The sequence below is a fragment of the Pituophis catenifer genome, unplaced genomic scaffold, assembly GCF_029215685.1.
Source record: "Pituophis catenifer annectens isolate HBS135680 unplaced genomic scaffold, rPitCat1.0.hap2 SCAF_2, whole genome shotgun sequence".
Classification (NCBI taxonomy): domain Eukaryota; kingdom Metazoa; phylum Chordata; class Lepidosauria; order Squamata; family Colubridae; genus Pituophis; species Pituophis catenifer.
In genome coordinates, this window is record NW_027256882.1 from 75,221,287 (window position 1) to 75,240,196 (window position 18,910).

The 18,910-nt window shown below is 34.9% G+C and overlaps 1 protein-coding gene across 1 annotated transcript; it reads right to left on the reverse strand.

Moving 5' to 3' along the window:
- Positions 1-448: 448 nt before the first annotated feature.
- IL17RB (interleukin 17 receptor B) lies at positions 449-17,551 on the reverse strand. The gene is made up of 12 exons (XM_070933644.1): positions 17,242-17,551; positions 16,124-16,148; positions 14,563-14,688; positions 10,864-10,973; positions 8,788-8,914; positions 8,458-8,505; positions 7,157-7,311; positions 6,821-6,889; positions 5,854-5,938; positions 4,958-4,993; positions 2,593-2,682; positions 449-1,041 (listed from the first exon to the last, which is right to left on the reverse strand). Exons 1-12 carry the CDS (start codon positions 17,311-17,313, stop codon positions 464-466), a joined length of 1,521 nt encoding a protein of 506 aa, XP_070789745.1. The 5' UTR covers positions 17,314-17,551; the 3' UTR covers positions 449-463.
- Positions 17,552-18,910: the final 1,359 nt, after the last annotated feature.

Sequence of the window (18,910 nt, forward strand, 5' to 3'; positions counted from 1 at the left end):
TGCTGGATGCTCTTCCTGACACCTATGCGGAGCTCACAGTAGTTATTTTTTCTTTATGCCCAGAAAGAGAAATATTTGTCGTGACCTAAGATTGAACTCACAGCCTCCTGATTGTGAGGTCCACTTCTAGACCACCTTGCCGCTCCTATGGGATAAAGCTTCTGTACTAGATTTAAAATTCTGGATTGAAGATAATTGCTGGATAGACCATGTGGTCATAGTGTAATCTATTGGTTAAAAGTAATTATGTGTTTTACTATGCCCTGTTTCTTCCTTTTTTATTAACTTTTGTACCAGTATTTGATTTTTGTATTGTTTTTGTTATTTTTTGTATATTAAAGCAGTAAAAGTATAAAAATAGTGCAAAAGAATTAGGGATGTAAAAGTATGAAAATTTCCAGCTTACAATAGTATTTCACTTATAGTTAGAAGAGAAAAAAGAGTAACAATCTCTATTTTAATACTATAGCTGCAATCCAGGTCTAATTTTAAATTTCCAGGTCCACTTCTCCTTTGCAGCTTTATACCTCTGACTTTGTGAAAAGGAAAGGTCTCTACAAAAGGAGTCAATATCTTTCATTAAAAAATAGTTTGGGCAGATGCTCAATGGACTTGGGAGAACTGGGTCTGGATGTGTTTCATTGAAAGAAACAACCATGTACTTGCAAAGAGAAGAATCCATTTTCCAATCACTGCAGAAGAAGTGTAATGCAAGAGTGAACATACATTCAGAATTCTTCTGGTTTTCTATAATGCTCTTACAGGTTGAATCACACAAAGCACTTGAGTGGGTTGGGCAAAGAAAAATGACTTTATCAGCAATTCCTTTCTGAGTAGCAAGCCATTGCACAGGTCCTATTTCAGCAATTCTCCGTTTTTGCCACAGGTCTATTATAACATTACAGTGACAATATTCTTGTAGAAAGTCAGCAAAACTTAGGACGGTATGCTGTAAACAGGCTTCTTGAGAATATACAACAAGAATAGTTATGGGTTTTTGTGCTGTTATAGGATGGAAATGAGCCAGATTACGTGCCAGACCTGTTTTAAAAAAAAAAGCACCACTGTTAAAATAAAACTAGGAGCAAGCAAATTCACATTTTAAGTACGGTAAGCTGAGAAATAAACAGTACTTGTTATCCTGGGAATATACTGTGGCATGTAGTTTTACAATACAAATTAGCTGACAAATATAGTTTAACATTCCTATGGGACAACAGAATGCTGAATTATAATTAATATGATACAGATAAATTCCTCTTTCAAAAAATAATAAAAGGCAAAAATCACTCAGGAGTATTGATAGGGGAACAGGTGAGAAAATGTGTTAATAGAACTAACATCATGATACATAAAGGATGAAGTATGCAGTGTGACATCATGGCATAAATTCTGTCATTTGGGCATCATTGTAGTTAGGAATGTATGTCAATAAATATTCTGAGGAAAATTATAATCAAATACTAATAATATCAAAGAAAACAATCATCATGGAAGCCTAAGCCCATTATACCTTTGTTATATATTCTCAACAAAGGCAACCTCCAGGACATCAGGAACATCATCCCCAAATTTGAAATAGCATGTGATCCCCAAGCTCTTCCATTTTGTACATATTTACCTTAATTTTTAGAACAGATATTTTAAAATGAACAATATTCAAAAGCACATTGTGAATAATAATATTCACAATATTCTTGTGAAGAATAATATTTATATTTTGTCCTTACAATTTTCTTGCTTATACAGTAAGTTATCTTGTCTCATGGGAAGGAAGTCTTAGCAAAATTGTATCAATATCAGTATTTTGTAAGTTGTTTCAATAAAGATAATTTTTCAGATACTATTATGAATCACAGAATAGACTAATCAGTACCAGTTCTAATCAGTTGGTTGGACTAACCAACCAACCACCAAATTATCTTTCATGTTTCAATTTTCATGCCCAAAACCAATTATTCTATTGTCACAACACCAAACTGACATTGGAAATAGGTAAATCGGTAGAATACTCCTGGTTACTCAATTATCGATCTCATGCTTGTAACTATTCAATTTCACTTAAAACATTTCATTGTGAAAAGCAGCTAAACTAGAAATATTGTGGAGTTACTGACTTAATACTACAGTATTTCTTACCAATTAAAAATAGTTTGTTATCATATGCTACATCTTAACACTTTCTGCAACAACTACTTTCTGAGTAATTGTGACTGCCTCCATCTTTTCCTTTCAATATTTTCTCTAATCTCTTTTTAAAGATTATCTCCATTCTTTCTCATCTGCCTACCTCCCAATCATATGTCCCATACTCAGAACTATTTGCATGTGCTAGTGTTTGAGTTGCCACAGGACTTGTTATTTTCCCAGTAAATGTTATAAAATACATGCGCATTTTGAAATCCTGCAGTTTCTTGGAATTTAGACAAGGATCTGGATTCAGAGGGAGCACTTTTTCCCACTCCCCCTCATGTCATAGAATTGACAGGAAAAGTCAAAGTAGCACCTAGCATTTCAATCTTCTGAGTCTTCATTTGTGGACAGAAGGTAGAGGAGAGACTATAAACAAAACTGAATAAGATAAGCTCTTACCATGCTTACTCTTGAAATAAAGCACAGCAGCAAATATGCACACTATCAGAAGTAAAGTGATGGATATGCCAGCATATGTTTTTTTCATATCTAAATGAGAAAGAAAACAGATTTGTAAGATTGCAAGATTCTTTTAAAAGCTTAACATTAACTTAATAAAAAATGAGCAATTGCCATTTCTAATTCTCAAAAGATTGTAAAATGCATTCTCATGTATGCAAATGGTGATACAGCACAGATGGAGGTGAGACGTTAGAGCTTAAATGAGAAGATGTGGGAAATCTAGAATATGTCAGAATAACGGGTGGTTGTCTCTAAATTCACAAAGACTAGCAAAGCAATCTTCTGATCATGATCTAAATTAGGAATTGGCAACTTGAAGCTTCCCAGTCCATTTTGTAGCCTTTGGACATTCTTCTAACCATGATTGCTGAAATCTGCCAATTGGCAGGCATTTTGAGAGGCTAGGTAAATACCATAATGAAAGCTTAAAACAGGAGTATCACCATTAAGAAACACAACTCAAAACCTTCTGCTTAGAACTGAGACCACCTTGTTTGCTACGTCTACCTCTAAGTTGTAGTTCTCAACCTCCCCAAAATGTAAATATTGACTCTGGCCACAGATATGTTGCTTATCCTACCATCATCATGATCACCCACTCAAAAGGTACAAAAGGGAAAAAGCCCCAGAAATATCTAAAATGGTAGCCAGCCACAATGTAGAACTAATGGCTAAATGGAATCTCCATATTCAGTGTCAATGTATCTGGTTATCATAAGCTCAGAGACACAGAAAGGAAGTCTTTATTTGGCAATCAAAGACTGCCTATGTCAGACTGCGGACTGTAAAGAAGATCTTTATGACATTTCCAAATGAAAATTTCCATTTCCTTTATGACATTTCTTATTGCTTTTAGAATGCATAGAGCCAAATATGGGTTTAAGCTTCCATTATTCACTTTCTAAACAAAAACTCCATGCACTCATATATCCATACTCCTTTGCCAATAAGTAAGGCTTATCCTGGGAATCCTCTCTATGTTGATTGGGGTCTGTAACATCCAGAACAGCAATTCTCCAAAGCACATGAGAGCAGGACAAGAAATAATGAGTGGAAGCTCATTAAAGAGAGATCCAAACTAGAACTAAGGACAAATTTCCTGACAGTAAGAACAATTAATCAATGGAACAGTTTGTTTCCCAGAGTTATGAGCGCTCCATCGCTGGAGGTTTTCAAGAAAAGTTTGGACAGCATTTATTTCGGATAGTATAAGGTCACCAGCCTTGGGCAAGTGGTTGGACTAGAAGACCTGCAAGGCTCCTTGCAGCCCTGTGATTCTGTGATTTTCATATTATTATCCTTTTTTACACTATTATTATTTGAATTTATCTTCTTCATTTACAATGTCCTAGAAATAATTTTTTCTTTATATAAACCTTACAAAACTGTCTTATCTTTTCCCCCCTTTTTTTCTGACATGGAACTGATGAAATACCAAGTAGCTAAAGATAAAGGCTATCATGGTCTAATTTAAATTAAAAGATACAGAACAAAATAAATAAGCAATTTAGAGACTATTCTGGGGAGCATATAGAAATGTGATTTTTTCCTGCTGTCATCTTCTTGTAGTTTAGCACATGGTTCCCATAAACTTTTATAACCTCCAATAGAGGTATTCCTCAAGTAATAACCACAACTGGGACCAGAACCTCTGTTACTAAGCGATGCGGTCATGAGTTGCAACTAATTTTATGATCTCTCTTGTCATGGTCAATAAACAAATTCGACTTTCCTTATAGACTTTGCTTGTTGGAAGCCCTCTGGAAAGTTGCAAATGGCAATCATGTGACTCTGGAACCCTGAAACTATTATAAATACTTGGGTACTGGTTCCAAATACCCAAATTTTGATTATGTGACCACAGGGATGCTGTTATGGTTGTAAGTGCGAGGAGTGGTCATAAATCACTTTTTTCAGTGCCATCAAAACTTTGAAAAATCATTAAATGAATGGTTGTAAGTCAAGACGTGAAAGACTTGAATATTCCATTGAACTTTGACTATTCCCACTTTAACACTTTTCTAATAAACCCTGGAATTTTTCAATGAGAATGCTACTGTCCCATGGAAATCATCTTTCATCTTCCTGATGTGTCTTTCTCAATGTGTTCGTTCTGTTACTTTTCCACATGCTATATATGTTGAAATCTGCCTGGAAAATTCTTCCCGTTTCTATGGCTCCTTTTGAAGGCCACTCATTCAAATACATGGGGTAGAGTTACTCATTATCACTATTCTACAACATCATACAATGATTGGCATCCCATAATAATATTGAAATTGAACAGAGTATTATCCAATACCTGGTTTGTTTACTATCGAAGCTGTAGTTTTTGGTTCTGCAAAAAAAAAAAAAAAAAAAGAGGGGGTGAGAGAATTGAATAGACTGCTTGAATTAACTATGTACAACAGAGGTGGGCTTCACATAATTTAACAACCAGTTCACTTAGTGCAGAACCAAAAATGTGAGCGTGTGTGTGTGTGTGAGCAAAGCGAGCATGCGCGCAAGGGCTCACATTTTCAGAACCGGTTGTTAAATTATGTGAAGCCCACCTCTCGACTGGAGGCTAAAACATATAAACAATGGCTGCTGGAATTGGATATTTCTAGTTTAATGAAAAGAAGGACTGATAGCAGTGTTCCGATATCTCAGGAGCTGCCACAAAGAAGAAAGAGTCAAACTATTCTCCAAAGCACCTGAGGGCAGGACAAGCAGCAACAGATGGAAACTAATCAAGGAGAGAAGCAACTTAGAACTGAGGAGAAATTTCCTGACAGTTAGAACAATTAATCAGTGGAACAACTTGCATCCAAAAGTTGTGAATGCTCCAACACTGGAAGTTTTTAAAAGGAGATCGAACAACCATTTGTCTGAATTGGCATACGGTTTCTTGCCTGAGCAGGGGGTAGAAGACCTACAAGGTCCCTTCTAACTGTTATTCTGTATTCTGCATTACTTATCCATCAAGATTATTATTTTATCTCTTGCTCTTCCTATAAAATTGTTCAAAGCAACTAATATAGTACTTTTCCTTACCTACAAGCACTTTTATTTTCACAATCCTGTAAGAAAATAGAGCTGCCTGAATGAGTTTAATGATCTCACTGGCCAATCTTAGGCTTATACTAAGAAAATTACCTTAGTATATAAAGCTTAATGTTTCCATCCATAGATAAACATTTAGAAGCCTCAACTAACCTGGGATAGGTTCTTCAATGCAAACTGTTCGATAATATGAATATCTTTTGCAGTCATTTTGACATCCTGGAAAATAAGGAATTAGCTGGAAGAAGAGAAACAAAATAATAACACTGGTATTATTATTAAATACAGTGCTTAAGTATTGCTTTTATATTTAATTTTGCATTGAGAATTTATTAACAACAGTGAAGAAGGTAGTGCTGTGAGAATACAATTGTAGAAAAGATGTCCATTCTGCACTTTTTCAGTTTAAAAATAAAAAAAGGCATGTCCCAACACAATTAAATCCATTTCGGTTAGATATGCATATATTCCATTAGCATAAACAGTTGTTGGAGAAACTTCTATAAGATAGAATTCCTAAATTTATTTCCAACCTTTTTATGACTTAAAAGTTTTTATTAAGCATATAAAGCATTTATATTTATTTTTATATATTTAATAAATATATTTATATTTATATTTATATTTATTAAGCATATAAAGAGCCGTGATGGCACAGTGGTTAGAATGCAGTACTGCAGGCTATTTCTGCTGACTGCTGGCTGCCAGCAGTTTGGCAGTTCAATTCTCACCAGGCTCAAGGTTGACTCAGCCTTCCATCCTTCTGAGGTCGGTAAAATGAGGACCCAGATTGTTGGGGGCAATATGCTGACTCTGTAAACTGCTTAGAGAAGTCTGTAAAGCACTATGAAGTGGTATATAAGTCTAAGTGCTATTGCTATTACTATTAAGCTCCTTTTGTAAAATATGATTAATCCTACCAGAAAATGTCCATCAAACTATAACCTCTTGCAGCAAGACAGTACTGGCAAGGCTTATTTGAATAACTAACCCCTCATACACATTGATGAGGCAAATAGCATCAGGTGTAACATATTTCAATGTTTAGGCCACAGATCAGAAACAGTAATACACCACTTCTAATTTGACATTTTCCTTACAAACGAAAATAAAATCTTACCTCTTTAAAAATTATGTTTCTTTCTTGATCATTCATTCTTATTTTTTCTGAAACTCTAATACTGTTTCCCTATTCCAAGAAAAATTCCAGATAAATGTATTACAGAACTTTTCAAAATGTTTAATTTTTTAAAAAACGAAATGTGACACTTTTTATTTCTTATCAGTTCAGTTTGTAACTGCATGGTGTTTTTCAAAAGCTAATGTTTACATTAATTTTGACTTTATTCAATCTGGTGTCATCTGTGTTCAACTCTTATCAGCCCTAGTCATGTAATCTGACTATTAATCATCATACTCATTCCTAGTTTTATAGCTAAAGAAGAAAAAAATATACCTTGGTAGTAGGCACAACATGAAGAATCGAATTATCGCATTTATGAGAGTCACAAAGATGGATTTTATATTTAGAACAAAAGTTACTAGGTGTAAAATTCACTTCTAGTTCAAATTTCCTGTTACATATTGTTATATTTGGATCCCATAAACTCCCTGTGAAATTAAAAAAAAAATCTAGATTACAAACATGAGTGATGTTTTCATTGTTTTACTTTAAAGCACACATGGCTTTCAGATCCTGGACAAAAAAAAAATGGAAATAATTATATAAATGATTAATCAATGCCATAAACAACTGGTCCTTTAAAACTGGCATTTAAAAAAATTACTTAACTCTTTTTCAACATTTTTTTCTAAAGAGATTAATATAGAGGTTTCCTGCTCTCGTAATAGTTTTTAGAAGTATTTAATTTAATTAATTTGTTTATTGTATTTACTGTATATTTCAAAATTATCCCGTGACTACTAAACAAGTACCAGTAATTTCTTTTTTTGAGGACATTCCTTTGCAAGTAATTTTTAGGTAACTTTAGGTGATAATTGTTACCGGAAATGATAAATTTGATATTTTCAGACAGGGCAACTGGGAAATAATCTGTTTCCTAGTGCCAAACGACAAGAGTGAAATTACTAACTAAATTACATAAAACAAGCAGGATCTCTGATTAAGAGAAGGCAAATGTAAATAAAAGAAAAACCTAACCTGGTGCCTGTTATATGTGTTAGGATGACAACCCCAGGTTTCCTTTTGTAAGCTTCCCAGAGTCTTTTCAGCTGGGCATGCTATAAAAATGTTAAATAGGTACACAAACAAACAAATTCCTCAACCGGCATTAACTAGAGACTGTGAATTGGTCCTGCACAGCAGCAAATAGGAGAAAAAATGAGGTGTTTTTTAAAAAGTAACTTCTAGTTGAAATCTTATAACGAGAGAATTTTACACGCTAACGCTACATCAGTCAGAAAAGAACTGAATTGAAAAGCCATCTGTATACTAGTGGAACACACAATTTTCTCAGATAGATTCCAGTTCTAAAAGGTTACAAAACTACATAAATGCAAAAAAATGCATTAAGGGCTGTTAATTAAAACGGGCAGGGAAAGCAACGTAGTCAAAAGTTCTTCTGTGGTTAACCAAAAATAGCAAGTATCTTTGACCTCTTGGTGCCCCTGGATTCCCTTGCATTTGATTTATGAGTTATAGTTTATGGTCCCCATTGCACTTAATATCTTGAAATATGCTTTATAATAAATTTTAATGAGCCTTAATGTAACGAATTAATGAAAATAACTGCTTACCTTTTTCTATACAGTTTTGGCAATATTTCAAGCTATTATCTTCACAGTCTGAATTTAAATAAGAGTTTTTGCATTAGAAATTATGAACATTAAAATAAAGATTAGGAAAACTGTATGAAAGTATAAGCCATTGAAGAGCAAATGAACACATTCTAAATCAACAGATTAAATATCATGCTTGTTCTATTTATCAAGCAAAGCTCAGCTGGACTCATTACTTTTAATTATATGTATAACAGTTTTATAAATTTATATATATATATCACCTTAAAATTACAGAAGCCATTTAAAGGTGAAGATTTGTAAATCAATACTATTTAATCCAGTTACCTGGAGAAGTTAGCTGTTTCTGTATTTTTGAATGATCTTCATCTATATTTGCTGGTGGAAGGTTGTAAGCATCAATGAAGTAATTAGTATTTTCTTCTACAGAGAATCCAACAAAGTTGAATTGCCACTGTAATTAAAATGTATTTGAACATTATATAATTTTGGATATGAACTAATCCGCTTCCTTTTTCTGAACCATATTCTTCCAGAAATGCAAGTAAACCAGAAGCATATACTGTATACTCCTCACTTACTCCATTTTCCACTACTGATTTCATCTGGTACATTAATGAAATACTAAGATGACAATATAAAAAAAAATATATAATGGGATTTTCTAAGTACAGGGTTATTGGCCCAGAATAGAAAAATTAGAAATCAGTTGCTTCCAAAAATCATACACAACGCAGTTTGTTGGTCTAAATCTGGTTTATATCAGGCACTATCTTGCCAGAATTAAATCTGCTATTTGATCAAACCATTTTGGGAAGGCTTGTTAAGAGTATCCCCTTCATAAATCTGACACAGAAGTTAATTCAAATGGAAAATCATTTTTAAAATTATAATTCTATGTATCAGCTTGAACCACATCCAAAATTTGGATTTATCTTAAAATAAAACCATAGTATTCTAATTTTTAACGATCTCTTAAATAAGAATTTATTCTTCAATGTTTGAATATAAATTACTGTAGTATAATTCTTCGTGATTTATTGTGCACTTACTATTATCGTTGATATTTAATTTGATTTTAACAATGACCTGCAGTTTTAAAAATCAGTATAAGATATTATGTTATTTCATTTATGGAAAACTTATAAAATATTGAAAATTCTTAACTAACAAATGTCCTATCATGCTTGTAAATTCTCTATTTTCTGGGTTGTTTTTCTTTTTTTTCGCTTTTTTTTCCTTCTTACCTTATGAATTTTTAAAGACAGTTTCATATCACTGGACCTTCAACCCTAACTTTAATTGCCATATATCTTGGGGGAGAGTTAATTTATTAGTACTATTGTTTTTTATAATTTTGATTTATTTCTTTTATTGCTTTTGTAATCTGACATGCTATAAACTACAGTAAGTATGTAAACATTCAACCTTTGAACTTAAGTAAGTGTTAAATATGCACATATATATATAATATAATATTTTGATTTCTAATCTGAATTGCCTCAAAATTTATATTGGGTTACTATTTATTTACTGGTCATTATTGTTTACTGTCCAACATAGGATTTGGTAGGATTTTAAGTGTACCAAAAAATTCAGAAAAATTGTGTTTTTACGAGGGTGGATTTGATTTAAATCAAGTTGATTTAAATCATGATTTAAATCACTAGTAAAAAGGCTTGATTTAAATCAACTTGATTTAAACCGTAATTTTTAAAGTGCAACTGTAATCTCTGTCCCAAAGCCGCTCCTCCTCTGACCTGCTGTTGACTCACCAACAGTCCCAATACTGCAGAATATACAGCCTCATGCTATATAACTAAGCTCCATTTCATGCTGAATAAACTAAATTATTAATGTATCTTCAATAGAAAACTATTTTTAAATAAATTTTTACTCCAAAAGCATTTTATTAAAATAAATTTAATAAAAATTTAAAAATCCAATTTAAATTTAAAAAATCCAATTTAATTTTTTTAAAAAATTGATTTTATTTTTTTTAATAAAAATCATTGATTTTTATCCACCTTGGTTTTTATTCAAACAAAATGGAAATGTAATAGTTCAGTCAATTTTCCATTTTTATGATACTTTAATATCCACCAACCAGAGCCAGTTTCAAAAAATGTATTAAAGAACAGAAGCTTTCAGCACATTTGGAACACTGAAATTTATTTTTATCACACAACAATTTTACATAAAAACCAGATTTTGTCAATTCGGCTCAGAAGATAAGCTACACTATTTTTGTTCTATTGTACAGAAACATTTTCTAGTCCAACTCACCATGTTGTCTTAAAAGAAATAATTTACTGTTGCATTAGGTCAGTAAACTGACTAAAATCCTCTTTTAGCAGCACAACATAACAGCAGCAAACCACAACTTAAAAAAAAAAACCTCACTTTTTGATGTTCAGACATGGTTTGACGTTGAAATGCTTCTGAGTAGTCACATCGAATACAGCCTTGATTGAATTCACATATCTTGGTTGCCTTCAAGTATTTTATACTGGCTGCAAGAAAATTATTTTGTAAAAGAATTCTAGTTTGTTTTCAAGATGTTATCAGTAACAGTGCCATTCCAACTACCACAGATCTCCCAAAGACATACAATGACAGATTTCCGGTTACTTTTACTATCTTGAGCCAATTCTGCATCCTATTCCATGCATCTATCTACATGCTATCCAATACTGAAATATATATTTGTTCTCTTCCTGCTGGATTTTAGATGTCATCAAAGTATTTTGCAGATCCAAATCAGACTGGAATCAGAAAACAGAAACAGCAAGGGAAAACTGTATAATATTTTTAATCCTCCTACCCCCAATTAAAAAAATAATAGGAAATATCTGTTTGCATATACGCTTCCTATTTTTTTATAATTTGAATATAAATTTTGCATTAAATATATATTTCAGTTTTAAAAGCTTTTTGTTCACATACACATAGCAAAACCAAAAAAAGTTAAAAGTGCTTTCAGTTATCCAAGAAGCCTGCAAAATATTAAGGAAAGAAGAAGGCTGTGTCATTTTTTCCGATTTGATATTTTTGCCATATGGAACAGCAATAAAGAGATTTACATTCTTCTAATAACTTTTCACATTTGCTCAAAGAATTCCATTTCCTACTCTGTCAGTTCGCCATTTAATTACTGTGCATTTGATTAGACTATCAACAGAAAATCTTAAAGCCAGTATTTCTTCAAGATACTTGATTCAGATCATGACTAGGTTTACTAGTAACTTGTTCATCAAAAAATAATTTTTTACTAATAAATTAATTAATGACACAGAAAATTCTACAAAACAGATTACTGTTTTCTAATATTAATTTTCCCCCCAAAAGCAATTTTCCTCTTGTGGCATTATTGGAGCTGGGGGTCTGACAAAGATCTATCACAAGCATAACAGCAATTTGGAGTTGGTAATGCAAAGATCCAAATAGATTTGCATTTATAGTGTCTATAGTGAGCTTGTAGGTTTGTTGTCACTTGTATATTAGAATACAACAAATATTATAAGTTCATTTTAATATCTTCGGTCATCATAAAAAAAAGACATTAAAATGAATTATCAAAAAGAAGCTGGATATATAATGCTTCCCCTGGAATTTCTCATCACTTGAGAATTTAACAATATTACATTTATCTATTTACTGAGTTGGGTTTACCGTATATGTTGCTCCAATCTCAAAATGATTCTTGCCATTTACATATCTTTTTACAGTTATACATTTAAAAATATTTTTTAAAATCCAGGAGAAAAGTTACATAAATCAGCACAGTTCATATTTGGGATTATTCTCAAGAACTTTAATTTTTGGTCAACTTTACTGCTTTCCACATTCTGAATTTTAATTAGCTTAACTTAACTGCACAGGTCAAAAGCATAAATATATTTCCTTACTTTTTTAGTACTGAGTTGATTTATTTATTTAATAAATTTATATGGCTGCTCATCTCACAAAACATGACTTTGGTTAAAGTCTGTGGAGATTCTCAGTCATCCAGGTCATGGTTGTCCCAATTGGATGTGGGAGTATGAACGGATTTCCAGAAAAATTGCAGACTACAGGAACTATTTGCATTTCAGTTTGAGATGCAGACAACACAGATTCATCCATGCCAACAACCTGCGCCTGTCTTCAACAGTGAAGGGACACAGCTCAGAAAACTGCCTGTAGCCAAAACAAGACACACACATGCACTACTCAGGTGACCATGAGGACACAGATAAACTTCCAAGTGGCCTCAGTGGCTCTCTAAAAAGAATGCAAATGACTAGCTGTCTGCAAGGAATATCAATCCTTCCATTCCCCACCATCCAGGCAGAGCTGAAGAAGCTTCTTGGATGATAAGCCAAACGTCTTCAAAGGAAAAAGCCAAAAAATCCACTTGCCTCCTGAAAAACACCTTTGGGACATGACTCTGGCAGTGTACAAACACAGAAACAATTAAAACAACACAACTAATCTTAAAAGACTGAGCTTAAATCAGAATAAAAACATGAAAAAGCCAAGACTGTGGGAGAACAATCACCTAACATACAACCACCTTGCAGCCTTCTCATGGATATCCCAAGGTTTCTGGAAAAACACACTTTAAGAGCTTGCGCCAACCTTGCCACAGAGGAGTAATGTTCTAGACTAGGGGTGTCAAACTGAATTTCATTGAGGGACATATCAGGGTTGTGTTTTACCTCGGAGGGCCAGGGGAGCGTGGCAGGGCATGGCGTGGCAATAATGGGTGTGGCCAGCTCAATGTCACTCATGTCAGGGGCACCTGTGGTGGCCAAGTGCTAAGGTAGGACTTCCCCCAGACCCTCCTCACTCTCATTATAATCTCCTTCCTTCCTTCCTTCCTTCCTTCCTTCCTTCCTTCCTTCCTTCCTTCCCTTTTCTTCTTTTTCCTTCCCTCTTCATTCTTTCTTCTTCCTTCCCCTCTTTCCTTATTTTTCCTTCCTTGCTCTCTTCCCATCTTTCCTTCTTTCCTTCTCCTCTTTCCCTTTTTCCTTTTTTGTCCCTTCTTGCATGCTCAAATGCAAAAGGGGAAATAAACATTACACCTTTTGTTTTGTTTTTAGTTTGTTTTGCTAGCCCTCTGCCAGCGAAAACAGGGCACAGGTGGTCTGCATCCCCCTCCCCCCGAGCTCCGTTTTTGCTGGCAGAGGCACTGCGGGCTGGTCCTTTGCTGTTTCCAGGCTGGTCCTGCAGGCCAAATCTAAGCACCCTGCAGGCTGGGGCCAGCCCATGGGCCTTGAATTTGACATCCTTGTTTTAGACAGTAAAAACTGCAGCGCAGAAGGCACGTCTTCTGGGTCCCACCAGATGGAATTCCTTAGCAGGCAAGACCTGCAGCATACCCCTCTTGCTGGACTAATGAGACAAATAGACATAACTGGGAAAAGGCAGTTCCTCAAGAAAGCTGATTTCATGCAATTTAGGGTTTTATAGGCCAAAATCAACACCTTGAATTGCATCCAGAAGCAGACTGGAAACCATTGCAGCTCATGGAGAAAATGTGTAATGTGTGCCATCCTAGGGACACACATAACTGTTAGTACAGCCACACTGTTCATCAATTGAAGCTTCCAAATGTTCTTGAAAGGATAGCCACATGCAGAGCATGTTACAGCAATTCACTCTGCAGATGACCAGGGTGTAACTCTGAGCACAGTCTCATGATCAAGGAAAGGGTGCAACTATCACATAAAATGAACTTGTACAAAGGCTCTCCCAACCACAACTGCCACTTGATCCACGAGCAGGAATCGTGAATTTAGGCCCTCCAGATTGTCCACCAGGTCTGAATAGGTAGTGCCACCTTATCCACTATCAAAGATGGTAAAGTCCTAGATCCAGAAGGCCCAAAATGCCAGAGCTACTTAGTTTTATCAGGGATTAGCTAAAACCTGTTGTTCTCCATCCAAAACCCACAGCCTTCAGGAACTAAAACAAGACAATTACAACATTGCTTACTTCCCAATTAAGATAGAGAGGACATATTTCAAGTGAGCATTACAGTATTCATTATATAGGAAAGTATTTGTTATATTTAATACAAAACATTTATCGGCCTATTACTTAAATAATGAAATTTACCATCTGCATTAAGGATCCAAGTTATGTTGAAGTTACACATTCCTTGTATTTCAACAATCTTGATGCTGATATTAAAAAGATCTGCTGGTGTGAATTTATGTTCTTGTTCCAACTCAGGATGAGGCCCTTGCAAAGAATGAAAGTGAGGAGTGAGTATATTTGCAGGGAAAACCTCCAGTTTATTAGGCTGGCCCAACTAGCCTTGAAGCCTTGGATGAGTTACTCTTCCTTCTCTGAACACCGCCACTCGTCCCCAGAAAAATCCACACCAATGGTGGACACATCATTTAGAGTTGCCTGCTGCCTCGGCTACCCTGGCTACCCTTTTGGAAGGGGTACAGAAAAGCGAACAGCCACAGAATCGACATCTATAGGAGCTGGACTGGAGAGTTTGCCAGTAAAAGTCCAGCTGCAGTATGGCTCTTTTTTGGCTATCCTACACCTTCCTCCAAGTGAGAAGATTTAGAATTAAAGATCTCTTGATAGACTTTGGCAGCCATTTTACCGCATACCTTTCCTGAAGGAGGTTTAAGAAGAATAAAAATCACTCAAAAATGTATGTGTACTAATTTAGCCTGCAGAAACATCCTGCTTGCTATCAATAAATTTCCATGTGCTAAACAGTTTGAAATGTGATTCCAAGATCATTTGCTCATTGTATGTCTGTTTTAAGTTCTTATGATGGCTAAAACTTCCAGGAGAATATATTCTGATTCAGAAAATGAACAATTTTTCTTGCTTAGGAATGACATTAATTTTTTCAAAGTGCAAATATTTACACTGAAATTTAATTTTTTTCCATCAAATATTGGAAATGTGAACTTGGGGTCCTGGAAAACATTATACAGTTCATGCAAAATCCAAACTCATCTTTCCTATGCACCGTTTTATATACCTGCTGCATTTCAATAATACCTTTCAGGAAGTATAAGCTATGTCATGACTTCATCCTTCCCTGCCAATCTCTTGTTTTTTCTTCATTCAATTCTTCCACTACTAATTCACAATTGAAGATATTAATAGTAATACTATCACAGTATAACATTAAAAAGAATGTCATGTTCTAAAGTCAACTCCCTTGAGAAAGTCACTAGTATTTATTTACAGAGTAATCAACATCACTGCATTTTTTAAGCATTATTGATTTAGTTTGCTTTATGCAAAGCATTGGAGTGGAAAAGGTTAAACATTATCTCCAGGAATGACAAACTGATCAGATATTATTCAACTCTGTGGACTCTAGAAAAGGATTCTTCGCAAGAGGCTTTACAACAGACATAAGGCTGGAGACTTCCGTTCTTTTCTTCCTTCTGTGAGGCACTGATTGCCATCTGTGGCCTCTGTGGTCTTTGTCTGGCCTAATTAGTCAAGGAAGGGCAAAAGTCAAGCAGGCATATGATGAGTATGCTTGTTTGATGCACATTGATTAAAAAGACCACAAAGACGTCATATATTGATATTTTAAACCACCTACAATGGCAATGGGGTGCATGAATGTCCAATACAAGCAACAGAACTTTAACAATTTTAACACCTAAAACCACACCTTATTTGTACATACCATCTTCTTCATAGCATTCGATATGCTATAATGAAAAAGAAAACCAGGATTAAAAGAAAAGGAAATGTAATAAATAGAATGTTACTTTCTAGGAAAATTGTAAGCTGCCCAGAGTCACTGATAGAGATGAGCAGCTATAGAAATGACTGACTGATCAAGCCAGTTGAGTACTAAAAAGATTTGGAAATGCTGATGTATTAATGATTACATTTATATTCCACCTCTCCTCTAAGGTGTTCATAGTTGGGTAAATGGACTCATTCCTCTTTCATCTTCATCATTTTTCAATCCTAAAAAAAACCACTGGCAAAACGGATGTTAAACATTAGACAGTGAAGTATGGTCCCAAACTAATGGGTTAAGAAGCCAATCTACTGTTAGCTATGGATATGGCATTTAAATTTTTTTTTTTAAAAAAAAATATTAATTAAACTCATAACTTGCTGGGATGCAGATAATAGCATGCCAGTGATAATGGAAGATATCTTGCAGCAGGAATCATATAATTTTCCATGGCTCTTTTTAAATAGCTGTCCTTTAATTAAGGACAGCGATTTAAACGAGAAGAATACTTTAAACAAGAAGAATACTGTTTTCTGCCGAATGTTGATCTTTAAATTTTGTTTGTATCATTATATGTATTTGAACCCTGAAATTATTGGCCTTTTTACAAGTCCATCAAGAAAACATCTCATCCCCAATCTCTGACCACTTTTACTCAAAAACAGTTCCTAATTTCAGAATTCAGTCTTTCACAAGTTTATTTGCACCAAGCTGAGGCTAATTCCGTTCTTGTTTTTTTTTAAGTAATTTCTCTAAAGCATGCTATGATAACAGACTGTTGCTGATATTTCAACTAATACAAATTAGATAAGGCATATCTTAGGTATTTCTGCTGAAGTCTTCAGCAGAATTGGTTCGCCCAAAGCCCTGCCTGGGAACCAAACATCTCCTAAGCGGACGAAGGCTCAACCTTTTGAAAGCCACTTTCCAGGCAGAAGTTCAAATGCCTGAACTTCTTCAAAACCTCCCGAATTTCTGCGGGGAGCAGGGGAGGGGCAAGGCTGGAAGCCAACGCAGGGAAGAAAAAGCGCAGGTACTTTTGGGGCATCGCTTACCGGCTGGGCTTCTCCCTGGAAGCTCTTCCCGCTCAGCACCCAGCCCAGCAGCACCCACGCCGCAGGCTTCATGCCGGCCCGGCTCTTCTAGGAGCTGCCTCCTAGCCTACCCGCTTCGCTCTTGTCGCTTCGCCTCTTGAGGAAGACGACTCAGCTAATCCTCTTGGCTTCCCTTCCCGCCGCATTTATATCTTTCCTCCGCCCCGCGCCACACCGCAACCTATAGCTCCGTCAGAGGGAGCCCTGCCAATTTGGTTTAGAAGAGAAAGAGATAAGAATCCGGTCGCACGCTGCCTTTCGCAACCGAGGAGCCTCCCTAGGCGATTCTCAGCCATGGCAGCTTGGAGGTGAGTGGATTTCAACTCCCAGAATGCTGTTTGGAGAATTCTAGGAACCGAAGTCCACATATTGTCAAGCTGGCAAGGTTGAGAAACACTGTGCCAGAATTTACAGGCTTCTCAGGCTAAAGAACCAGTCGTGGACGCTGATAGAGCAGCACCTCTTTACTAATGTCTTCAACTTCGCCCTCTTAATTTTCAGAGGGTGTTAAGGGAGTCCTGGGGTGGGGTAACTTAAATAAAACAGTCAAAAGTATTAACATGCATTGATTGCATTATTTAGTTTCAGGCTGGAATGCAGAAATTTAGGGTGAGGGAGCAGGACTCAAGAGGAAACAAGGTAGCTGCCAATGGTGCCTCCTGTATTTTCCCTTTATTATGGTATTATTATCATCAATATTTTTTTTCAACATTCGTTCATAATTTTTAATTAGCTGTACCTTTTTTTAATGATATGGTATATTCAATATATACTATATTGTATCCTATATTCTTGAAATTGAGTTTTTACTATAGTATCCCTGGTGCACAGCCAATACACTAATATGTGCTTATATGCTTTGCTAGTGTTTTGACTGTAGACTACATGAAAGCTCAACTTCAAAACATTACTTGGTCACTTCCTTCTCCTCATCCTAACCTACTTTATCAGGTTGTAAAAAAATTCAAAATTGAAGTCACTTGTGCAACTTTTAGTGGAGAACTAAACTAATTCTGTAAAATTCTTAATATTACACAAAGACCACAATATTACCCTGAATTCCAAAAAGATGACAAAAAGATATATTTGCACCTGAGTCCACATAAGTACACCCAATCCCAAAGTTTATAATACAACAAATCTCTTCATCTTCACATTGTCACCAAATATATTTTTAAGGAATGTTTTATAAAATGATGTACCTCTTTGAATGTTGTAAAATGCAAATCAATTTTAAGTATTTTATCTCATTTATGAATGAATAACTTGTTATAAAACTCAAATGAGAACTACCTTTTAATTTTATGTTCCGATAAATTATCTGTTCCATCAGATATATTACTTGGCTACTGTTGAAAAAAAATGCATAAAATATTATTGGGGCCTTAGATCCATACATTTAGAAAAAAGTGACAATTGAATAAATAGAACCTTTCTAAAAGATTGGTAGAGTATCTGTTTTGAACTTGTGTACCTATTTTAGTCAAATATGCAAGACTATTTGTTCAGGTATCCAATAATCCAAGGTTCATTTTTGACCCTTACATTTTTAAATGCAATGTATTATTGATCAAATATTGGCTTATTAGCCTATGCTATATGGATATTCTACTGTGATGGGGAATCTGAC